The sequence below is a fragment of the Magallana gigas genome, chromosome 7 (genome assembly GCF_963853765.1).
Source record: "Magallana gigas chromosome 7, xbMagGiga1.1, whole genome shotgun sequence".
In the NCBI taxonomy this organism is placed as follows: Eukaryota; Metazoa; Mollusca; class Bivalvia; order Ostreida; family Ostreidae; genus Magallana; species Magallana gigas.
The window spans coordinates 24,451,674-24,476,496 of NC_088859.1; the positions used below are offsets into that span (position 1 = coordinate 24,451,674).

At 35.5% G+C, this 24,823-nt stretch overlaps 2 protein-coding genes across 9 annotated transcripts in view; both read right to left on the reverse strand.

The window, feature by feature from the left end:
* Nucleotides 1-964: 964 nt before the first annotated feature.
* On the reverse strand, nucleotides 965-6,374 carry LOC105328783 (uncharacterized). Of its 8 annotated transcripts, XM_066067424.1 has the most exons (8): nucleotides 5,876-6,371; nucleotides 3,211-3,406; nucleotides 2,985-3,112; nucleotides 2,808-2,893; nucleotides 2,327-2,461; nucleotides 2,042-2,082; nucleotides 1,801-1,846; nucleotides 965-1,204 (listed from the first exon to the last, which is right to left on the reverse strand). In XM_066067424.1, the coding sequence occupies exons 1-6, from the start codon at nucleotides 5,932-5,934 to the stop codon at nucleotides 2,045-2,047; spliced, it is 642 nt and encodes a 213-aa protein (XP_065923496.1). In that variant the 5' UTR covers nucleotides 5,935-6,371; the 3' UTR covers nucleotides 965-1,204; nucleotides 1,801-1,846; nucleotides 2,042-2,044. The 8 variants fall into 8 exon arrangements, 6 of the variants coding, with proteins under 6 accessions (XP_065923496.1, XP_011428129.3, XP_011428097.3 ...); XR_010708031.1 differs by lacking the exons at nucleotides 2,042-2,082; nucleotides 2,327-2,461 and adding an exon at nucleotides 2,220-2,262 and having other exon boundaries at nucleotides 1,694-1,846; nucleotides 5,876-6,374; XR_010708030.1 differs by lacking the exon at nucleotides 2,042-2,082 and having other exon boundaries at nucleotides 1,694-1,846.
* Nucleotides 6,375-7,277: 903 nt separating this feature from the next.
* The window catches only part of LOC105330309 (zinc finger SWIM domain-containing protein 5), a 22,609-nt gene continuing 5,063 nt past the window's right edge, over nucleotides 7,278-24,823 (reverse strand). The window contains exons 2-16 of the mRNA XM_034456484.2: nucleotides 23,699-23,792; nucleotides 20,610-20,737; nucleotides 19,867-20,010; nucleotides 16,417-16,565; nucleotides 16,029-16,179; nucleotides 15,776-15,934; nucleotides 15,460-15,591; nucleotides 15,100-15,246; nucleotides 14,687-14,830; nucleotides 13,910-14,044; nucleotides 12,584-12,736; nucleotides 12,022-12,157; nucleotides 11,552-11,703; nucleotides 10,565-10,728; nucleotides 7,278-10,360 (exon numbers count right to left, since the gene is read on the reverse strand). Coding sequence (XP_034312375.2) covers nucleotides 9,413-10,360; nucleotides 10,565-10,728; nucleotides 11,552-11,703; nucleotides 12,022-12,157; nucleotides 12,584-12,736; nucleotides 13,910-14,044; nucleotides 14,687-14,830; nucleotides 15,100-15,246; nucleotides 15,460-15,591; nucleotides 15,776-15,934; nucleotides 16,029-16,179; nucleotides 16,417-16,565; nucleotides 19,867-20,010; nucleotides 20,610-20,737; nucleotides 23,699-23,792 — 2,936 coding nt within the window. The 3' untranslated portion in view covers nucleotides 7,278-9,412. The remainder of the gene's footprint in view (nucleotides 10,361-10,564; nucleotides 10,729-11,551; nucleotides 11,704-12,021; nucleotides 12,158-12,583; nucleotides 12,737-13,909; nucleotides 14,045-14,686; nucleotides 14,831-15,099; nucleotides 15,247-15,459; nucleotides 15,592-15,775; nucleotides 15,935-16,028; nucleotides 16,180-16,416; nucleotides 16,566-19,866; nucleotides 20,011-20,609; nucleotides 20,738-23,698; nucleotides 23,793-24,823) is intronic.

The following is a 24,823-nucleotide window of genomic DNA, read 5'->3' on the forward strand; positions in this document are numbered from 1 at the left end:
ATACTGATGATGTAATATAGTCATTTTTGATGTACCTGTGATTTCACCAGACATATCAAACTATACATGTGTAGAGTAAGTGTGTATAGATAATTTATTTAGAATCAAATATATGTTGGGGAAAAAATCCATACAAATATTTAAATAATGTTGGAAAATCCATATAATGAAGACCAACAAAATGCAGATTGAAACTCTACCGATTTCAATAATATCATCAATAGTTTTTATTTAACAACTCCTTAGATGATAATTTTGAAATTTATTGAATTTTAATCAAGTTCTGTCGTTTTAATATTATATATGTTTAATGCGTTGAATTATGTATTTTGGATGTATGAAAAATTGGTGACTGTGTAGCAGTAGTCTATTTTAATTCCAAGATGAAACTTTACAAATTTCTATACACCATAGTAATGTTATAGGGCAGGGTGATATTTCTTATGTCTTTGATAAGTGATCTCTAAATTCATTGAAATACAAGATATTTTTTGTTGATGTCAATTTACAATTGAAGTTCTCAAAATATTGCATGTTTACCACAAAGTTTTGGGAGGTTTTGTATCATCTAAAATTAGACTTCCAACATCAGATTTGTATGGGTTTTTTTCTTCTCACAAAAAGAAACAAAAGGTTTTCTTTGAGGAATATCTTGGTGTTATCTCAAGCATACCAGCATCTCGAAGCTTTAAACTGGAGGGGTTTACATCTAGTTTCAACAGAAGCATGTGTTCAATGTTCAACAAACATATCAATTTCTCCATTGCATATCATTCTTCATATTGAGGATTTGTCATTTGTATTACATTCCACGTCATGCTGAATTAGTGCCTAACTTGATAAGGATTTTTATTGTGTGTATTGTTGACATTTCAGAGGTTTTTTCTGAAATTAAATAAAAATTAATATTTTTGCTAAATATTTTGTTGTTGTTTTTTTTTTGTCCCAAAAATACAACAGAGTGAGAGTTTTATTCTTTATTCCATTTAATTTATAAACAAATGAACAATATATTTTTCGCAAGTCCAACACGGGGTAATACTTTTATGGTAATACTGATACAGGTAGCACAGAGTATAAAACAACTGAATTAAAGCTGTGGATGAGATTAGTGGATTTTAATGTTTCATTTAATTGGATTATCGCATCACTGCCCAGTTTCCCTGCTCCATCCCTTTCTTCCTCTCAAGTCCGTAAATTGTTGCTGAAAGACAAATACAAGAATATATTTTTTTCAGGAAGAAATAGCGTAAGGTTTTTATAGTTTAGTTTTAAAAGAGAAGTAAAAATTTATGTCCTTTAAATCAAACGTCCAAGAAATTTATACATGTACACAACCATCAAATGTTCAAATTTTTACACACATGCAGTTTAGTTAAGTTTTAATTCATCAAAGAATACTGTTCATACCATATACATGTATGTACATTACTATAGCATTGTTAGCACACAAGTCTAGGTTTAGATATTTTAATACAAGGAATACTAGTATGAATTACAAGTTAATATTATTTTAATCGGGTCTTCTAATCAGGACTAGTGCCGCCATAATCAATATTCAAACTGTGACTGTCTTATTGCGCCATCATCGTTATCAACATAATCAATTTGTTAACACACAAAAAGGGACAGAAGAAGAGAAAGCCCGTTTGTTGCTTAATTAAAAACATGAATTGTTTAATCTTTCCGCTACCAAACGGTGATTAATGCAACTTTTGGCCTCTCCCTTTTTTCTGTCGGTCTTGAGTTTATGGCTGTTCATTGCGGCATGCCTGTGCATAAACAATGGCGTAGACTTACAACTGGGATGTTACGCTCGCCTGGTTGGTATAGAATTTTGGCGCGACTAGAAAAGACAGAAGTTTCACACGTATGAATACGGTGATGGTTAAATACGTGTAACATTAAATGTTAATACAAGCAGGCACTGTTCAAGTGAACATGTAGAACAAGTAATAACTATTGTGAGATGACGTAAGCCAGACTCCCTTGGACTGTTAGCAGACGACAATATGCGTTTACCATGTTGTTTTCTAGTTACCCCTTAGTCCATGTTGACGGGTTGTTCTATTGCAGGGAAAGCTGTGGTGAAACAAATAGAAGGAACGTGTTCGATTTGTTCTCAAACAATTTTAGTTGTTTTGGGGTTTTCTCATACAAAGAGGGGGAGTTACGTGCATGTGCCTTTTAATGATATCGTTTATCCAATATTCACTCACTCGCGGCGATCAAAGATTTGCTTTTCTGTTGGTCTGTTTTTCTCTGTGATGAAAAGAAAAGTGAAGAGAGACAATTGAAAGTAGTGTTTATGATGTGTCAGTCTTACCGTCAGGTCTGCGGTCTCGGTTTTGTGAGAATGACTGGCTTCTACTCAATGGCCGATCTTGGCGAGCGTCAGGCTTAATCAAATGACCTCTGGGCACATCATCAATCTTTATACTATCTTCATATGCAATTTGACCTACACGTAATTTAATGAATATTCAAATCGCTCTGAATTAAAAAGTAAAAGTGCTATTTTGAAAACTTATTGTTGTAAGTTGTGCCCGTTCTCTGAAAACGTACATATGTCTCGTAATCATCTTTACGTCCAAAATGTTCAACTATATGGAACATATATTTAACTATAGAATAGATATGTTATGTCTTTTTACATGTGGACTCGTGTATTACCAATCGTAAAGTGAAAATCCTACTTCTCTAATCAATATAGAATGAATTTTCTGCATTCTGTAAATTCTCAATGTAAGTTACATACTATAGTACGCGTTTAGAGACAATTCCAATTCCCAGTCGGTCATACCTACCATCGACAAATACAATGCGTCGCCCGCCAGCCTGTAGGACTTCCTTCACGTGACGCCAGCTTCCTCCCGCCCGCCCGTGTCGAAGCCTATGTGGATAAACCCAACAACCAGAGTAACAAATAGCCACTGAGTTTACACGCCAGAGACAATTAAAGAAAGAGGGTCAAAAAGACTCACTTTGGTGGACCAAATACTGGGAAGTGTTTGTTTGGGAACTGCTGGCTGACTTGCTGGTAAGATTTGTGGAAGTCGTCGTATCCGTTGTTTGTGGAGAATCGAAGGTGTGGAGGAATGGATTCGTCCATCTAAGAGGGAAAGCAAAAAAAAAAACCCCCAGTTTTTAATATTGATAGTTTTCACCATGAGTCATGTGCTCTGTGCTATGGTGTTTTAGGGATCTTACCGCTGCTAGCTGTGCAGCATCTGGGTTGTACGGACTTGGAGCTCCGTCTGAGTTAACCATTCTAGACCGTCTGCCGTAAACGTTTCCCGCGCTGTGTTTGGTTGGAAAATTGGGCTGTGAGACGTAGCCCTCCACAGGAGCATTTGATCGGTTTCCTAACTGCATCATCCATTGTGACATCAAGGCATAGCTCGTCCTGAAATGATATACCAGTGATAGTCAGACAAAGAAAAAGTCACCAAAAAGATCTGATATAGTGCATACTGTATTGTTATACTTTCATGTTAAATACTGAAATCTGATTGGTTAAGACGCAGTTAATAATATTTTCTATTACCCTCAGCGTTAGCAACGCACTTAGCAACGGGTAACATTATATAAATAGTGCCTGTTTGGGAGGGTAACAGTTGAAATTGACACCCCGAGCAAACCATTGTCAACCGACGCGAAGCGGAGGTTGACAATGGTTTTCGAGGGGTGTCAATTTCAACTGTTATCCTCCCAAACAGGCACTATTTATTTTGTTATACCGAATGTCTTTTTTAAAATTTTTAAGAAAATTTTACTGCTTTTATATAGGAATAACGTGAATTCTACAGCGAACCGTACGCGCATAATTTTCGCGCATGTAACATTTTTTAATGTTACCCGTTGCCAAGTGCGTTGCTAACGCTGAGGGTAATAGTAAATATTATTAACTGCGTCTTAACCAATCAGATTTCAGTATTTAACATGAAAGTATAACAATAAAAAATGTTACATGCGCGAAAATTATGCGCGTACGGTTCGCTGTAGAATTCACGTTATTCCTATATAAAAGCAGTAAAATTTTCTTAAAAATTAAGACATTCAGTATAACAAAATAAATAGTGCCTGTTTGGGAGGATAACAGTTGAAATTGACACCCCTCGAAAACCCTCCCAAACAGGCACTATTGTTATGTTCTAGAAGTAAGAAAAACAGTTACTTACAAACTACTGTAACATCATTAAAGCATATTCTTTTGAGTATGTCTAAGCAGAACTGGTTAAAATCAATACAATACCAAAACCATTGTATTCCATAACCATATATTGAGAAGTGGAACTGCTCTTCCATCGTTTTAACATACTAACTGATGAATACGGTACACCAAAAATTAAAGAAGGGTGCAAATATATAGATGATACAGAGTGTTGTTTCATGCGCATAATACGGCTCCGACCATTCAATGCTGGATCGTGTCATCCCCCCCCCCCCCCCCCCCCCTCCGAAATGCCCGCTACCCAAAGCATTTTAAATATTGGCGGCATTTTTTAAACGGTATTGGTCATCACAGAAAAGAAGTCCATTTCCTTTATGAACGAGATTTTGCTGCAATATGTTGCATTAACATCCATCCCCGCCAAACGAATTATTGAGTAACGGTTGTGAACCAAACGTGACAAAATATGCACTCCTACCGAGGCAATGAAGTTGTTTTTTCGGGGATGGATGGGTGGGGGGCAGTAAACATTAGATGACTTTATACGAATCTGGTCTGCAATTGTCAATTGTGTCATTTTGTCCTTTTATTACAAATACGAATAGAAAATGCTGGTGTGGTATTTGTCTTGGGCTGTCTCTTTGCAAAGAGCACGTGGTCCCATTAAGCATGTACCACAATGAACAAATCATATCAGAAAATGTACGTGTATTCAACAAGAATACTTCATTTACGTTTGCAGATTTTAAAAATTTAACATCTCTTTGTTGTTTATCGCATTGAAAGTGGTTCTTTCTAAATCGATATAACCACTCGATAATTCATGTTATAGGCTGAATTTATTAAGCGGATTTCTTTAACGACCTTAGAAAGAGCTCATTTAAAAGGAATAAGTATGTAAAGAAAAACTTCATTGCAAAATATTTTGGGAAACTATAGAACACGTAACACCCAGAATTTCTGTCCGGTCTTAACGCGACAGAACGTGAGTCGTGGGTTTGAAATATGGAAATATTTGGCCCCGTACATTTGTTTTCAGACCCCCCCCCCCCCTCTACCCCCCCCCCCCCCCCTCTCCCCCGGTTGGCTTCAAATATTTGCACTGTAACGTTTACTTAATGCTTTGGGTGGCGCTGAGGGTGTTGGGATGGGTGGTTATCTAATATCTTTATTATTATTATTATTAATTTATGATGACTACCCCTCTAAGAGTTAACAAAGTCGAATCCTATAGCAACATGTTGCAACGATTCTGAGTAGGTTTATATTTGGTGGGAGTCAGACGTTATTGAAATAACCGGTAATTATCTTAATGCATTACCTACTGAATACCACTTGTTCGGTAGACATTATGTGTTCAGCAGACACTGTAAGTCGTCCTGTCATCAAGACTTGGGTCTTATAAACGATCACAATCTTTCAATTCATGGCGTGGATTTAAATGATCAATTATCTACCATTCTGTACAAGTTTTATATACTAGTTTGATGTAGAAGATTCAGGATTTGATATCAAGTGTACATTTGTAGTCCAACAATTACGAAGCCTTAGCAACACATCCTAAATTCTCAATGTTTTAAGCTTTATTAAATTATTGCTTGATATTTATAGACACCCATCGACGAATAATCATACATCAGTTTTTCATTCAAATATATATATAAAAAAACATTTGTTTCCAACATACTTTCATGTACTTACCTAAATCTGGAATCAGGTCGATTTGGCCTATACGTATTTTTCCGAAAGTCCATAGACATGTTTGCGCTTTTTAATAACGATCGTAAAGGACACCCCAAAAATCCACTTTTACATGTCCGGTAACGCAACAAGGGGTGGGTGTTTCACCTGGACACAGGAAATCCCTGCCAACGGATTTAGTCAGTGCAGATCAAGTCGGTTTATGGAATATATAGCACACGCGATTTGTTTGCGATAAGTATATATCACACTGGATATATATAAAACATATTATGCGTTTAAGGGGATTTAACAACGCAAGGCCATGGATTACTGATTCCTGTGAATCGCAATCAATGCCAAGATATACATCCTCTTATACCAATCAACGACTTCTTTCACAGTATTCAGTCCCCGGTTGGCGAGCTGTGTTCCCAAGCCTCTCCCTCTCCTTCACCCAGACAGCGGCTGTGTCACGGGTGTCAGGCCCCAGTAACGGTCGTGATCAAATGTGGAAGTGATCTAGACAATGCATTTTAAATGCACCCAAAGAAATTGAAAACGTGAAGAAATAGGTAAAGCAAACAGGGCTGTATTGATTTTGCTTAAAACTCTTTGGTTGTAATTGCCTGCAGTTTAATGAGAAAATGCGACGAGGACACTCCGAGAGGGTATAGGTTATTTATCATGCAGAGCATATATTTTATTCACTAATCTAGATAAACTCGTGCAAGAGACACGTCTACATTAACAATTGTATAATGTATACTAAAGAAATGCCAGGATTCCAAAGGGAAGACACTTTGTCAACAAACACGGGATAGAACTCTCAACACCGGGCAAACCAGGGTTTGGGGCCATATAACTTAGACAAGCTCGAAAGGTGAGAGATCAAATGTGAGTTCATCTAAGCCCCCCCTCCCACCACTACAACCCCCGGGCCGGGCCTGGACTGCGTTTAAAAAAAACCCATTTCTAAATTGTTCGGCAACTACAAAGTTTCAAATACCAGTCAAATATTACGGAGACTATTGAAATAGTTTGGAATAAATGGATTTTAAAAAACTTGCAAGTAAAGTACGACAAGACCAGAATCTTCTCCGGATGGGTCTAAAGGATAGGTTTGTTTGACTGGAGCGGGGGGAATTCAAGGGCTATTTTCAGTAATTTTACATCATATAAATTTTGTCCTCTAAATCCGCGTATGAGATTGTCTTAAGTTATTTAGTGAAACCCAGCCCTGCATTTCAGTGAATTCCATCGATAAATTATTGTTACAAACGAAATCAGAATGGAAAGTAGGTTAATTGTTACAATTAATTTTCATTGTAGTATTATTTTTAGACAACCTAATATTTGTTGTCCAAAAACGACATTCATACAAACATAAAAAAAATTTAAAAAAACAAAACAAACAAGAACAATAACTTTTATTGTTTATTTTTTTTCCAAGTCAGGATAATTATGACATATTTCTCCTCAGCCACTGTCGCAGGGGTCTGAGACTTGTAAATCATTTGGACTAGACAAATCTACTATTTCTATAAATAGAACAAAAAAGCACTAAACATCCATGATCCACAGACTGACAAACAAATAAGATTACATACAATAAATAAATCAGGATTATTATCACAATCAGCGACTCAATGATCATCCAAATATAACTACAACTGCTCAGAAGTCAAAAATCAAAAGAGCACTTATTGAACATATTATAATAATACTGTATTTGACGCAGCACAATTCACAAATTTTGTTTCTCCTCCTAAAAATGCCAGACTTTATTTCATTAATGACAAATCTTTTTTCTCCATTTCTATTAGTATATTTCAAACATCGGAAAATGTGAGTACTCAAAAATTCAATTAATAAATAAATTACTCTGATAATGGAAATGTAGTTTACTATGAAAAAAAAACAACAAACATTTTCACCTGAAACAAGTTTTAAAAAAAATATTAAACCAAACAAAACAGACGATAATATTTGAACATATTATTTTTTTTTTCTCCACAAAAACTGTTGTGTAATAAAATATATAGCAACAGAAATAACAACTGATAAACAACATGTCTAAACTCTGTTATATCCACAGGATATATATAAACGCTAAAATTAATATATAAAGAAAAAAATCTGACTCCACAGAATGTTTGATTGAATGTACAATAAGGATGAAAAAAGGAACTGTGCATTGAAGCAGATTTGGACATACTAGGGGGTGAATCTAACACCCCTAAAGTTTGAGGTAGCACTTTCTTACTACTCACTACCTCGCCTATTTTTACAAAATAGAAAACAATACAAAATTCTTGTTGGCAGACATTCAAAAAAGCTCATGTACACCATTTTATAGTGAAGAGAACAAAAAAGATATTTCCATTACAAACTGCCTTTTGTTAAACAAGGGTATAGCTTATTGCACAGTTAGTTTTAAACTATTGCTGTTTGTTTTTTTCTGTTTACTTGCATAATTCTGCACTGTTGACACGAAACATACACATACCCATGAAGTGACTACATATTGTCTCTTTTTTGAGGTTCACAACAATACACACAATGAGATTGGAGCAATAGGACATTGAGACAAAATTCATGAGACATAATGTCTGAAAACACCAATGTTCATCATGCCAGGTAGGCAGAGATTTGCTCCCAGTTGGATGCCTCTATAGAAGGCATTCTGGAACCCATTCATTCATCGTCTCCTAAATAGAAAAAATATAGAGAAGTTCTCCATAGCACCATACTGGAAAGATATAAAAGCTTTGTACAGGGGGTCAAGATCTGAAATGTTACCATACAATGTGCATACTTGATAAACAATACAGATCAAGAATGGCTTATCCTTCATAGCCTGTAATGTATTAAACTTATGAAAGTGAAATACAATTTAATCATTGGCAAATACATAAATCAATCTCCCCAAACAAACATGCAGACAGAACAAATTATTCATCCTCAAAACAGGAATGGGAAAAAATAAAGCCAGACAAAGATCATAGTATGAATTTACCACAAGATGGACTGGTGGAAAAAAATGCCACAATTATTATAATAACACTTTAACTTTTTGTAGTTCCAAAGTGCAACCTAAACCACAATGAAGAAGGGGGGAAAAGGACAGGACAAAAAAATTAGATTTTTTGGAATTTTTTTTAGAGACATGATATGCATATTTTTGACAAGCGTTCCTAATTCTTTGCATTAAGTTCCATAACATAAAAAATATAAATGCAAATGACCATAAGACATTGACACAAGTCTTAGTAAATCATAACATTCGGATGATTTTTGTAACAAAAATTATGAAAATGTATGTTTCTTCCATAATTTTTTTAAGGGGGATAGGGTGTTTAAACAAAGTAAATATATAATGTACCAACGGAGCCCAAATCACTTACAAAACTGATCATATTTGAATTGTGGAAATCCAAATCTGAACTGTCTCATGTGAATCACATAGTTCTTGAGGTACAAAACATTGGTCCCATACAAACACCCATCCAGCGACTCTCACAGACATAACAAACATACAGGAATTGACTACCAAAATCATAAACCAAATCTTTCTTTGATTAAGTACATGAGTTTTTTCTTGCCTTTGTACACTAGTTTCATGTTTTCTATTAACTGTGCAAACTGAATGTGTCCATCATGAGCAAGGAGAAACGTCTCTCTGGCTTTGCTAAGAAAGTCAATAAAGTCGCCATAGTGACGGGGGCTAATGTGAGTTAATTTTGAATGGGTGGTGGCAATGTAGGCATGAATTGTGGCATCCATCAATTTCCTGAGTGGATCCTTGTCATAAGACAAGTGTTTTATTGCACGGCGTTTTCCGTCAGTGCTTCCTAAGCCGGGCGCTGTCAGAGTGCACCGCCTCAGTACGTCTGATAACACAGTGGCACAATGAACATTGTCTGTTAACAACGGAATCATGTTGGAAAGTTCGTTCTTTCCCAAGTTATGGCTGAGCGCACACGCCCAATGAATGTCATTGATGGCCGGGTGAGTATCATGATTGTAGGACAGTTTGAGATTTTTCATAGCCAAAAGAGCCAACTTGTATGCTCGAATGGGATAGCCCCTATGTTCCATGTATCGTGCAATGTTAAACAACTGGCTGGAATTCATTATGTGAGCAGCGGCATCAATGACTATTTGATAGGCAGTTTCGAAGGCAACAGGGTCTTTTTCACACAATGTCAGAGCACAGAGAGCACAGTTTTGAGGATCTTTGGTGGCACACTGAAGTGCCAGTTTTCTGGCATGATTAGCTAGCTCTTCCTGCTGACGGAAGTTGACACTGAGCTGCATCATGGTGCTATGAGACATGATATTTGTGGCCACCATACTGGTCGCCTCAATCGGCTGGAAGAGCTGGAACCAGTTCTGCATGATGGAAACGAGGGCCTGGATCCCAACCTCCATGGCACACGTCACTAGCCATCGCACCATCTCCCTCCTCCTCCAGTTCATCGTCATCAGGGTCATACGCATCACCTATAAACAAAAATCTTATTCTTTATTTCGGATTCTTTTTCAACGCTGCTGTAGTTATCAAAAACATTTTCTTTTCTTCCTAAGCTTTCCGTCTAAAATCAATATATGATCTTAATCTAGAATCTGTTATTTTAGATACTTATATGTATTTTCTGGATTCTTTAGCTAACTTTAAAGCTAGCTTTATTGCCAAGATGTTCTAACCTGAAGTCCAAGTTCAAATGCAGCATTCAAGGCAGGCATATGTTTAGGAGAATCTGGGGGAGTAGCTATTTTGAACACATCTTGAGCCAGTTTAAACAACTGGGACGAGCTATGTATATGCTTCTGGGCAACATCTAGAACAGCTTTTAATCTACCAATGTCTTCTGTAATGCAAAATAAATATTCTTTGTCACACATTCATTGAAAATTATCTCAAACGCAAGTTCGAACAACTGAAGGTCTTGGAGCTGATCAAATTTTGCACTCTCAAAAATTATTCACTACAAAAAAGTACAACACTACAGAAAATTCATGAGCAAACCCACATACCCCATGCTCCCCCATTACTTGACAATGCTACGCATAATGAATGGCAAGATGTGCATTAAATACACAAAATAATTGGAAGGGCAAAAAATCACCAGCTCAATACTTCCTGCAATATGTACATCATTCTACTCCTTTGTCTTTAGCAACAATAACAATTTGAAATTAAGAAGGGCCAAAATTCCAAAAAAAATAATGGAATTGGAATTTCCTGGTAATTTGCACATCTACATATCTTAAAACAAAGTTTCACGAAATTCTGTGCAGCACTATAAGAGGAGTTGTAGTTACAAACTGTTAATTACATGTACTACAAGTATATTGAACATTTGGCAAAAATTCTAACTTCAAAAGGGCCTAAATTCCCAGAAATATAACAAAATCAAAATTTCCTGGTACTATGCACATCTACACATTGTGTCTTAAATACCTACAAAGTTGGTATTTAACAAAAACAGAATTCCATCCAGTGGTTTAAGAGGAGTTGTGCTTACAAAAAAACCAGGACTGACTGACTGTCAGACGGGTCAAAAACATTATACCCCTCTAAACTTCATTACCTTGGGTAAACTAAAAAATACTCTCTAGAAAAATAATATAAAAAGCAGATGATATATCCTATTGGATATCAAAATGCATTCTGACTTGTTTGCAACTAACCTTTGGCTGCAGCTAATAGGGTGCAAGCTAATTCACACTGCTGTCCCTCAATGTGACCAAGAATGAACCAGCGAGGAAAGCGACTCAACAAGGCTGACCCGATGTTATTAGTTCCGTCGTCTATATCCTCTGTGTCCTCCAGGACGGGAAGTCTAGACAACAGAAGAACACAGCTGTTCATTAACCAAGTTATCAAGGTATTGACAATACAATGTATATATCATTTTGTTTGTGGTGGATAATTCTGTAACAAAACAAAAACTTATATCTGGTTATGAATTACTTTGTTAATAGCAAATAGATCAAGACTTACACACATTGGAGAAAAAATTAATGACCTGAAAATTACCCTAAAATTATATCTTCAAAACAATTTGCAAACCTGACATAAAACAAGTTTCAATAATTAGGTGCAAAACATAACTGTTTTTGTATGAATTAAGATGAATTGTATAAATTGTCGGACGAACCTCATGGCACGTAGTCCCACGCAATAGGCCAGGTTCTGGTCGTACGTCAGTAAGCTGTTGAACATGAACTTAGCGAATGTGTGCATAGGGTAGCTCTCAGCATGGATACCATCACCAAGACCAGAGCTGCTGCCACCTGGAGAACACGGATAACAATTACAATATGCAGGGAAGAGCAATTAGCTACTCTTTCAGGAGCCAACATTATAATACAGTATACAGGAAAATTTTCATCCTAATTTTATCTTCGTCCCAGTCTTTACTGGCTGGTAATGTCAAAACAGGGCTAATGAAAAATAATGGGGTAAGTTAAACCACTTTAACACAAATGTGTCCTATTTAAAAAAAGGGCAAAATCTCTTTGGTGAATCAAATAAAAATTTGAAATTTCATGCAAAGCCAAATAAATGCTAATTTGAATGTAAATGTTTCACATCTCATGAAAATTTCCATGAATTCAGGAACATGCTCTAAAAATAAATTAATATATGACAAATCTAGAGGAATTTATCAAAATGCTCTTGTTTTTTCTTTTTCATCATCAAGTTTAATACTACATTACCTTTTAAAAGAAGGTCGGCTTGCCTTCTCAAAACCTCCATTAATGAAGTGTCGAGATCAACAGCCTGTAACCGGGACAACAACTTCTCTTCCTGTTTACACGCCTTTTCCTGAGCATACAGACCTGAAGGCATCTGTCTTTGTTGTCCCAAACCTGAAATAAAAGCAGTTTCCTTGTGAAAAAAATGTGTTCACAAATTAAGAAGACCATTTGTTCAAGGTACACTCAGGGTATAATTTTGAAAATGATAGAATCCTTACTTACAGATACCATTCTGATTTAATTTTTCATCCAAAGTAACATTCATAAAACCATAATCATATGAGAAATATGGCTGGTCAAGAGACAAACAAACTTATACAGTATTTTTGAAAATGTTTACCAAACTGTTGATGAAATAATGAACCATGTAACAACTGCTTATACACACAAACTGAGGATTTTGACATTATATATATTCAATATATAACTTTCCATCTGTGCCTTATTAGGTCAACTCAAGAGATGTCATACTTAACATTTACAGTCTCATAATTTAACTATCATCAATATATATTTAAAGAAGTACAGAGGTGTGTTCAACAGAGTAGGTACTTGCAAGTGCTCACCAAAATTCCCTGTACCTGCCACAAATTTTGGTGAGAGCTTGCAAGCACTCACTCTGCTGAACATGCCTCAGGTAATACCTAAATTGTCTAAGGCTGAACAAAATTCACTGCATTTAGTACTGACATTTATGAAATTGTCAAACCAGCATTTATCCTAGAAAAAATCATGCTTACACCATGATTGAGTTATAAACTAAGTTGATTCTGAAGTAATAAGTACAAAAAAATTGGATATGAATATTATAAACAAGATATCTGTGAGCCAATGCTCACTAGTAATACCCCCGCTCTGATGTGAATACCATAAATTAAGCATAGTCGATATTTAAGAGGAAGTTGACTTTCAATTGGTAAAAAAAAATAGATCCAACCAAATAGCATGCCTAAACAAAGGTGATTGAAAATTTCATACAAATGCGATAAATATTTGCTGAGAAATCTTTGACGAAAATTTGATTGAAAATTTAAGCTAAAAATTAACAAAGTTGTCATTTAACAGAAAGTTGACGCCTAATTGATACAAAATGGATCCCACCACATGGCATGCCTAAACAAAGAGTGTGTTAAAATTTCAATCATCTGTGATGAATACTTGCTGTGAAGAATGCGACAGAAATTTTTGCTTCTGACAGAGACACACAAGGGTAAAACAGTATACGCCTTACTCCTTCGGAGAGGGTGTATAATAATGATTACTATTGAACATTATTATACTTACAAATCAGGGCAACTTCTATGGCCATAGTGAGGTAGGATTCGCTTCGGTCCTTGCTGTTTGGGATGGGAACATGGCGATAACGTGGAGGGATACAGTTGTGGTTGTCTCCCGAGAAAAGTCGCCCACTTAGAGTGTCTGGAAACACAGCATTTCATTATAAGACAGACATATCTACTTATGAGCATTACATAACTTCGTACATTAACATTGTACTTCAAATTGTTCATGCTCTATGACAATTACAAGGTGTGTTCAATCATTTCTCAATTGTTCTGTTTTTCAGTGTTCTTGACTCACTTCAAGTCTTTGACAAACAGAAAACAAGTTCTCAGTTAAGTCATTTCTCAAAACAAGAGGAACAGGTGTTACTCAGCTAATAAGATTTCTGTTACACTTCCAAATTACTATATATACTATATGATTTATAACATGTATTGATGTATCTTTATTATTCAATAAATCTAGAGAAGAGATAACTTCTTCGGTTGATAGTTTTGTCTGTAATCCTTTATTTAGAAGCTTTTATCCAACAGTAAAGAGCATCAAGAAAATTATAAATATTTAGAAATGAATCAATATTTCAACATTATCATAAGCAATATTCACTTGCTTATGATTCAATTTATGATAAGCCATAAAAAAGATACACAAAGACAACTCATATAATTCATTTTTTATAAGCTTAAACATGCAATGATATTATCCCATCATGAACTTGAGAAGAAGAAAATATCAAGTTGTAAGTAAAGAATATCAAGACGGGAGCTGGTGCCTGACCTGCTTGGGATGTGTCCTCAGTGTCTATGGATGCCTCGGTGAGAGTGTCGTACAGGACACCGGTGGGGTCCAGCGCATGCCCCACCCACCCCTCCAGATTGTTCCAGCTCTTATTTGGGCAGCCCTTACTTGTACTTGGCATATCTACAAACATTCAGTGCTACTTAAAGCTCTTTATCTATTTCTGTGAAACAGAAGTAACTAAGAATTACATAGTACGTACTGCAGGCTAAATAGCTTAGTGCTGGGTATTCAATAGCTTAGGCATATAATATAAACAGAAAACATAAATGATATCATAGATGTGTTCTGATTGGATGGGATTCGATAAAAATAACTAAACATAATTCTAGTTGTCCAATTACAGTGTTTAAAATGAACAACAGCCATTAAACGCATCAACAAATCTGTACCTTCATTTTGATATCGGCAACGATCTTTGTTGACCCTTTGCTGATGTTTGAGAGATCTCACAATGGCAACAGCAAGCCGCAAAGACTCTTTCATGTAACCATGTGATCGCAAGGCATCCACACGGGCACATGCAGTTGGGAAATGCTCTGAAATCAAAATGTTCAGTATGATGTTTCTAATTCAGTTAAATTCAGTGTGTAATGTAATAACACTTAGAGGAACATGAGCAAGTGATTTATTTGACTACTTTTGCAAGAACTAACAATTTGTCAATGACAAAAATATAGCATTTGAATTCATACATTAAAACTTCTGATCTTTCTCAGGCCAATTTTATCAATACAATCTGTAGTGCTCACCATGCCACATGGGGCATTCTGGGTAGGAAGGGTCCTTACTCAGGATCAGCTTCAAGTGAGAATCGTGCCATTTTAACTTACTGGCATCCATGGCTCGGTGGAAGATGGTGCGTGGCTTTCTTTGGAAAGAGGCTAAAGGAAAACAACATAAATCATTAAAGCATTTAAACTGAATTGGTGTGGATGAAATAACATTTTTGCTTTATTTATAAATATTTCAAATTACACATAGTTAAGTTCATTAGTCTTCAGACTACATACTCAACCATTCTACCAGTACAAGACAATAGGTTGTACTGTTTCTCTTCTGACTTACAAGCATTGTCATTGCTGTTGAGGGCAAGGTCTGCATTGCCATCTGGGTCCTCAAGAGGACAAACATTGCAGGAGGACCACTGGTCTAAGAGACTTTGCCAATGGACTCGGTCCATGTTTGAGCAGTTGGGATTTAGCACCACACATACCCATAATGCACCTAAAAATAACATTTCATTATAACTTATTAAAGATACAGCAAATTAAACATGTTAACTGAGTTTTATTTTCATTTTCCATATTCTAGATGATACCTAGTTCGTCCCAGAGTTGTCGGCATTTGTCTGACATTGGCTGTCGTTGGGATTTCCAGACAACAAGTCGAGGGTCTGCGAGGAACTGCTCTGTAATCAAAGTCAACATTCTAGCACCATTGGAATCACGTGCACGCAACATTTCACGGACCTAAAACAAACCAAATAAAATATTCACATTTCCAAGATAATGTCTCCAAGCCTCTATAATGAGATGAGAAAATAACATTGTTTTTTACCCTAGTAAATTACCGGATATCAATATAACAAATAAATTATTGTTTCAATATTAATCAAATAGAAAAGAACACCAAATTCTTGGTTCATTAAATATTTTGCTTTTTGAATTTTGATTTTTTGCTTAATGAATGAAGATCCTAGAACTAACCTTGGCAAACATAAAAGTGAGCTGGTTGGCCATGTTAAGGTAGCCCCCCTGCGACAAGTAGCACCGGACAGTTTCCCTGACCTGGTCCTCATCTAGGTGCCAGCTGTTGTCATCATCCACGGAGGCACCGGCTGTAGGGTCAGGAGCACCTGTAATGTAAACAAATAGGTCAGTGGGGGCGGCAGCCAGTCGTGGGGGGGGGGGGGGAGGGGAGGGTGGTCAGAACAATACATGGTAGCTAAATCTCTATAGGTAAGAACTAACTTGAAAGGCTGAAAGGACTATTGGTAATATGGTATAAAGAGAAAATAGTTGACTCAACAACTCATATAAAAGCTTTTATCCATCAAATGTACAAAGTTAATGGTATTTTATCATAATTTTTTAATGAGAATTTAAGTTTTGAATGGACATGTTAAAAAAAGAAAAAAAACCAAAACAACGTTAAACAGTGACTGTGATGGCTTATATTATATATCATAACACAGAACTTTAATTAGAGGCTAGTATGCCCAAAAACCTTTACATTCACATTATTTTAAATGACTAATGGTGCCTAAGGACACATTTTATGATGATAAAACTTTAATCAACATGTATGTTTGGTGTAATTCGAAGAATTTAGTAAAATGGCGTTTTAGACCTGTAATAACAAATCAACTTTATAAATTCTTTTTGACGTACTTGTCTAACATTTCTATCCCTGAACGTTAGTATGTAATGTAATGTCACTAAATTCATAAAGTTCATTGAAAAGGAGGAGCAATAGTTTACCTGTTAACCTATTTGTTTCATGCTATCACCTATCAGTACAGAATTTATCATGACTTTCCTTACTTGGATCAGAACAGAAACCTCAAAACTTCACCCAAATCTGTACAAATGTGGCCATTAAGTATTCACTATAAACTTTCATTTCCATTCTTCAATGAATAATTTTCATTTCAGGCATCTTAGATTTTTAAGCTCTTAGGTCAATTCATAAGGATAATTTATTATACCTTCAAGACATTAAGGATTTTTTTTTCCAGTGTTTAAATTGCTGAACATGATTTACAAATGGCTGTGCAAATTTTGCTCCTAAGTAGAGAGGGAAGTTATGATTTCCTTAAGGCAGTCAATTAGCTTGAAAAAATCATTGTTGGAAAAGCACTTTTCATGACAAAACTGCATTTTTCTTCAACATGGATCCGTCAGGAAAAATTCAATACCTTATAAAGACAATATTTGCCATATGACATACGGGCCTATCATTTTTGTCACTCCAGAGATAAAAGAGGTAAACAGGCTTGATTTACAAGACCTCAGATTTCCTTGTTCAAACAAAGAATTCCAAAATTCTAATCATAACTTTTGATTTGGAGAATTCTGAATTCCATAAAACCCACATTTTAACACATTCAAACAAAGGTTTACTGAGGACAGAGTATTGATAAGACATCATTGATTTTCTTCCTTGCATAAATTAATATTGATTGAGGCCCCCTTAACAAGTAACTTAATATCACAAAGAACAAGAACCGACTGTACCATAAAAAGGAAAGGAGCCATCACGATATGTTATAATAAATTCTCCCCCTGGGCGACAATGGCTTTGGATGTATATATATCCCTTGGCTGAATTATTCATTGGTCTCTTTGGACTCATGAAATTTTATTAGCTTTGTTTAAAGTTAAAAAAGCCTCAGAAGATCATTATGCCTCCATTGAATCCTTTATTAATGCTAGGAAATAATGAACACATTCAGCACAACACAACTACCGAAATGATCTATATAAAATAGGTGCTGAAGGGCAACCACACCGCATAACTCTCCCAGCCTCCACAATGGTCTCATATGTTTAATTCAAATTGCAGACACCAGGCCTTTCTAATCGAATTAATTTATAGCTTTTCATAAAAATCCCATGTTCATCATTGAGATACATGTACTGTATTTGTCTTTCTCCCCCTGACAAGGAACAGTTTTAATGCTCTGCTTTCAGTGTGAAAAAAATCTATAACAGAAATTGTTCTTGTTTTCATCTTTTACGACCCATTGTTTATAGGACAGTTTTAATACAAAACAGCTTGTTTATTGCAAATTATTTTGTCTCTGAAAAATAATCTCCATGATATGTATAGGTTTTTCAAAGAGAAACATCAGCTTTGAATCTCTATCTTGCGTAAATTTTTTTAGGACGAATGTGTCAGCTTTAGACCAGATATTGAGCATGGGTTGTCATCAATACAGGAAACACAAAGACATCTTTGATTAGCTTCAGGGAGCTGAAGAAACAACACCTATTTAAATCATAACAATTTCTTCGATGTCAAACAATGAACACATTAGTGATTTCAGATTACTTCCTTTTAAATTTTTCAGTATAATTATGCACCATTAATCATGAAGAAGAAAAATGGAGACTTCTAATGAATTGCAATGACTAAGTGTTGCTACAATGTCTGATCAACTTGATACTGGTCGCTATTATCATGCAGTTATCTACCCTTGAATAAGCACCAGTTGGACATTAATTGCTTGCCATAGAGCAAACCATCTCAGGTCCCCGTCTCTTATTCATCCAAAGAGTATTAGTCAACAACTTGATTTTGTATAATTAAGATTTTCAAGGTGTTTCCTAGCTATAAAGATGTTGGTTAATAAACATGCGACAGATCAGTTATTTGGGAGGATCCCTTGGCCCCTAAGGTGTACCCTGGTCAGATGGATCCTACAGTTCTAAATAGCAATTTGTCATTGACTAGAAAAAAGATCTCTTTAGATAAAGACTCAAGATAACACCCCCCTACATCCTCTGTTGAAGTCATCTCACTGCCTGTTAGTAAGTCGCATTTTGTCAAGAGATGTTGAACAAATCACACTCATCAAGTGGCTTTGTTTGTATCCTTGTTCCATCATTGAATTAATCAAATCCCCGATTCTAATCTTTTCCTGTACGTAATTATCCACCAAATGTTTAACAGAATAAGTAGTGTGATAATTTGGACAATCTAAATACTGCCAAAATGGTTTTGTACCATCCCCAAACCAATTTACTGTTTCAAGTGTATGTACATGTACTTGTTACAAGCAAAGCACCATTTTCCTATCACTGTTTGTTGTTCCTCAATTGTTGAGCAATTTGGAGGCTTGTGTGAGAAATGCCTGTTCAAGAGTTTCACTTTCTATGAATTTATAATTGGTTTGAAAATGAGACAGTGTCATTTGAAAAACTATTTTACAGGGAAAAAAAGGATCAAAACTTCAAGCAATTAAAGTTCAGTATTTTTCATAATGCCGCTACTTTTCTTCCACAAATGAGCTAAGGGTACATATAGAATGTGTAAGAATTAAAAAAAAAAAAAACCCCAAAAAACCTGGAACATTTTTCTTCTGTCAATACATACATGAGAGTTTATTTTGTTAATAATGAATTTTCAGTAAAAAACACTTTCTGAGAACTTACCACATAATAGATTGATTTCTGATTTTGCACACAGAATCTCGTCTGCAATCTTTTGAGCAGTTGGAAGGACGTCAGTGTGGTGTTCAGCGATGAGATACTGAGCAAACTTCTGAAGTTGTTCTCGACTCATCTGTAAAAGGGTTTCTGTAAAGAAAAAGAGAAAAAAACATTATTTTACACCATTTCCTACAGTGTACAGGTTGTACTTCATACAACTATGAACATGATTTATTCCTTTGTGTTATTATTTTAAAATCAAATATAAAGGGGGAATGTGTTCTAGAATTACTTCCTAAGATTTTATTACAATATATTGTAATATTTGCTGTGTTCAAGACTTTATCAATGTGGTAATTACCCAAAACATTTGTACCTAAGACAGGTTTCTCTATGTGATATTTACTGGAGACAGATGACAATGTTATATTTGCTGGTGACAGCTATGTTAATGTGATATTTAATCAAGACTGATATCAATCTTAATTTTTGTGATATTCACTGGAGACAGATGTCCATGTGATATTTACTCAAATATCAATGTGATATCTACTGGTTACAGATGTCCATGTGATGATATTTACTTAGATGTCAATGTGATATTTACCAGAGGCAGATATCATTGTTATCTAATACAGACAAATATCAATATTGAATTATCAGACATATATTAATGTTGATATTTACCAGAAAGACAGACATCAATGCTGATAATTACCTGATACAGATATCAATGCTGATATTACCTGAGATAGGGACCCTGAGCTCCACACTGTCTGCCTTCCTGATTCGGTATAGAGACAGGGCAACCACATGCTGGCACCAAAAGATATCTTTGTTTCCACACCCACATTTGACAGAGGTAATCTTACACCTATGAAACAAAACACAATCATCAGTTGAGCAATGTTTTCAACTGAATTTTTATTGAATAAAAAAAAACCATTTAATTGGGTTGATTTCCAGGATTTTAAAGTACCGGGTATCCTACTGTTAGAGATGACCCTACAAACTCTCGTCTCTTGTTGATGACATATTTGCACTGCCACATGTTACAGTGCTATTATGCAATATGAGTAAGACTGAAACGCTTCGGTGCAAACATTTGTACTATGAAGAGAGGTCTCCTGAATACAAATTCATTTCACAAAGGAACATTATACACATCTATCGATAACCATGCACTAAAGATCTCATTATTTCAAATTCGACGCCATCAATCATGAGCTGTAAAACTTTGTGTTGGCTGTAGATCTACAATAAACAGTGTTTGAAAATTTTGTCTGATTGTTCTTCACAGAAGTTTGGGGATCAATGAGTTGTTCAGTTTGATGTACGATTCTATGTTCAATATATTGAATTTTGTTTTTGTCAACAGAATGATCTCCTTATTTGTTAAGCAACAACTGCAAATCAATTTCCTACCAATGTATTCATCTGAATCCTGTTAGAAGACAGAGCATATAAAAGGGACAAAATTCCAGTTCTGTCGCTTTTGTTCTCCTTTATCTTTTCCAGGCATGTGCATTTTATTCTATATGAAATAGAAAACTACATCGTAGAAATGGAATAAAGATACTCTTGATTACTGCCTTTAAGGCCCCCTCCAAAAATTGATCCCTCCATTATAGATTCTCCATTCAGGGAGCGAAATGTTTCAAAATCCAGGGAATCTATTTTATTTTGATTTTGTCATGTTGTAATCCTGATCCAATTACATCGCTCACTGAATTCTGCCTTTTATTCTGCCAAACTATGGTTTCTGATCAGGGGCAGGCGAAATCAATACAGACAAAACAAGAGATTTATATAATCTCCTGTCAAAGGCACATTGTGCAAACTTTTGTTCGGAAACAATGGGGGTAAGATAATGTGCTATGACAAGTGTCTGATCTGGATTGATCACACAGACCATTGCAGTCAAGTCATTCATTTAAGGAACTTCTGCTGGGCACTAACAGCCTAATCCTGTGGTTCTCACAATATTCAGACTCTGTGTGTACAAGGCGAGCAAATGGCTGGGTTTATGAACACACACAGATCAAAGTTTCTTATGAACTATTTAAAGCTGGACCTAAAGGCTTACTTAGTAGCATCTGTTTTCTGAAAAAATCATTATTTTACCAACATTTTCTTACACATTACTTTTCATTCTTTTTTTAAGCCCTTTAAGTGAATAAAACCATGCAATTTTTTGAAGGATTCTTTTTTAAACTACTGTTTTTTTTTATTTTCATTTTTTTTTTTCTTTGTTCATATGGAAATCAAACCTCAACTTGTACCTATTGTGGTTATGGAAACCATTATAGTACCATTAGCAATGTGCTTGATTTTGTAGCAGAGAAGAAGCTTAAATAAATTACGGGATCTCAGATGTTTCAGCTTGGAAAGATATCAGGACTTGGACTTGGTACAAACAACTTCACAGTATTGTGTCTCTCTGGTACCTACTCAGTAGTTCTAAGTATACAGTATTTGAAATCCTGCACAGCCTCTTAATGACCATATCCTGCCATATTGTGTAACACTAGGATATTGTAACCAGACTCTCTCCAGGTTTATACTTAAAACTATACTTAAACTGTATTAGGAAATTTTCTCTTGATTGTAACCCAAAACTTCCTATACAATTTGGTGAGAATCACCAATTCTCCATAGCTTTCATCAGCCAAGCACCTCTACTGTTTGTGAACCAATTTCTGTTGCCCTGTGCACTGTGCACCATGTGAATTTTCGAGCGATTAGACCTGCATGCCTGAATCTATTCAGAATTACCCTGATCTCATTTACCTCATCAAGTAGCATTAAATCAGTGTTTTAAATTCTATAGCTATTTGTTCAAACTTTTAGCCCTATAATAAAGGCTCAAAGCTTAGATGGCATAGGCTAGAAATAATAGTACCAACTGGCACCAGAATGTAAAGTCAGGCCTGATTAAGTTTTAAACAAACTCCTAATGTAAAGATCACATTCAAAAGTTTCTTAGAGACTTGCAAATAATTTCACTTTCAATATATTTAAATCAGATTTGCTTTTTATAATCTGAGTCACAGTTTTACCCAATTTTAAGGGGATTTATTCGAATTCCATGCAAATAATCAAACGGTTACAGATGACTGGAATTCAAAGAACGTCGATTGAAATTCAAACTGAAAGTTGAACAATTAAAATGGTCAGCTTAGTGAATGCCGAGTGCCTTTACACTCCTTCAAATGGGTGGACAAACCCCCGAGGAAATTCCAACCATAAACTATAGAGCTCAGTTATCAAAAGCGTTTATACCTGCACAATGCCTTTAGAAACACACACCAACTAAGCTTCTTCACACACAGGTATTGTTCAAATTAAATTCTGCTTTTTCTGAATGTCCACAAGTCTTAATACCCTACGGGGTCGTGGTCAACTTTTGTACTGGTCACTCCCCACAAATAATTTCCTTGCTCAGAATAAATTGAGAGGGAATAGTTTTTAAATGACCCACTCATTCAACTTTTTGTAAACCCTCTCTTTTCCAACTATATATTTCTTTCCAGAAAATATTTATTTCTCTTTGTTATTAATCTTCTTCACCAGTATTTTAGTACAGAACATTTTTTTATCACATGTTCCTTTTTCGATTGTTTTTTATCTTCCTTACCAATTTTATTTTTTTCCCTTTTAATTTCTGAACACTTTTTCTAAATATATGAAGGAATGGATACCCCAATTCACACATCACAAGCAATGTACCATTAGAGTTTTCATAAAAACTGTTTGACCCTATTTTTTTTTTTTTTTACAACGAATCTCCAGCTTTTGCTCTTTCTGTACCCTATACAGGATAGCCTGTGATTACCTGTCAAAGCTGATGGAGACCTGATATGGGACATCAGGATCTGTGGAATACAAAGGGTTGGATGGCTCTTTCACAGTCCCACTCAAGTGAAAACCTGCAACACAAAGAATATAAATGAAAAAAAAATAAATCAAAACAAATGAAGGTAAATAAAGAATTGCGGACGAAAATACAGAATTCACATATATCCCTTGTTGGAACAATTTGTAATTTTCTTACACCCCCCCCCCCACAATGTTATTATCTTATTGTTAGCAAAGGTAGGTGGATTGGGGTTTAGGGGTTGAATTTTGGGTCTTCCTTTTCTGGCCTTATCAGAATTTAACCATTGCATCAAATAAAAAAAAGATGAGGAAATCATTGACCAATATCATTGCTTTTGAACAAGGTGGCCAGGATTTACCAATTATATCATAAAAATCCAATCAAATTCATAACAACTACCATGAGGAGAGGGGATCGCTGTGGATCAGATATAAACACCAAGATCTCTATTGATATTCTTGCCTCAGGTAGTGATCAAATATTACATCAAGTATGCATCCATTGTATTGTACTAATCCATTATCTCATTATTTGCATACATTACAGGCCAAAAATGACATGTGTGAACCGACATGGAAAATGACCCTAGTAATGATTGAACATATGCAGAGTGGGAAAGGAATTTACAACAAAGATGAGTATAATCTCAAACACATCCTGCTAGAACTTTGTACCCACACCAGAGTCATAGGAAAGGGAAGCCCAACCTGGAAAATGCTGGGACTTTTAATGAATGAGGACACCAAATCGCTAAATAGGACCTTCATGTTGACACACAAAATGCCTGTATATTCCAGTCAGTTCTGGGTCATTCTATCATAACAGGTCTGTGTGACACAAAACTGTCCCCAATCTTGTAAACTGTTGTCTTATTCTCATGTCTTGAGTCTGGTTAAATCTAGATGAATTTCGTGATCAAATAGTTAGTACTAATTGCATCTATTTCAAAAACAACACGTGGGATTGGTGTGTTACCTCCTGCTTCATCATGTTGGTCACATTTGCAGGCAGTGTCTGAGAGTGTGTGTGCCCCAATGTTCATAATCCTTCTCATTACTTGCAATTTATTCAAAGACCTAT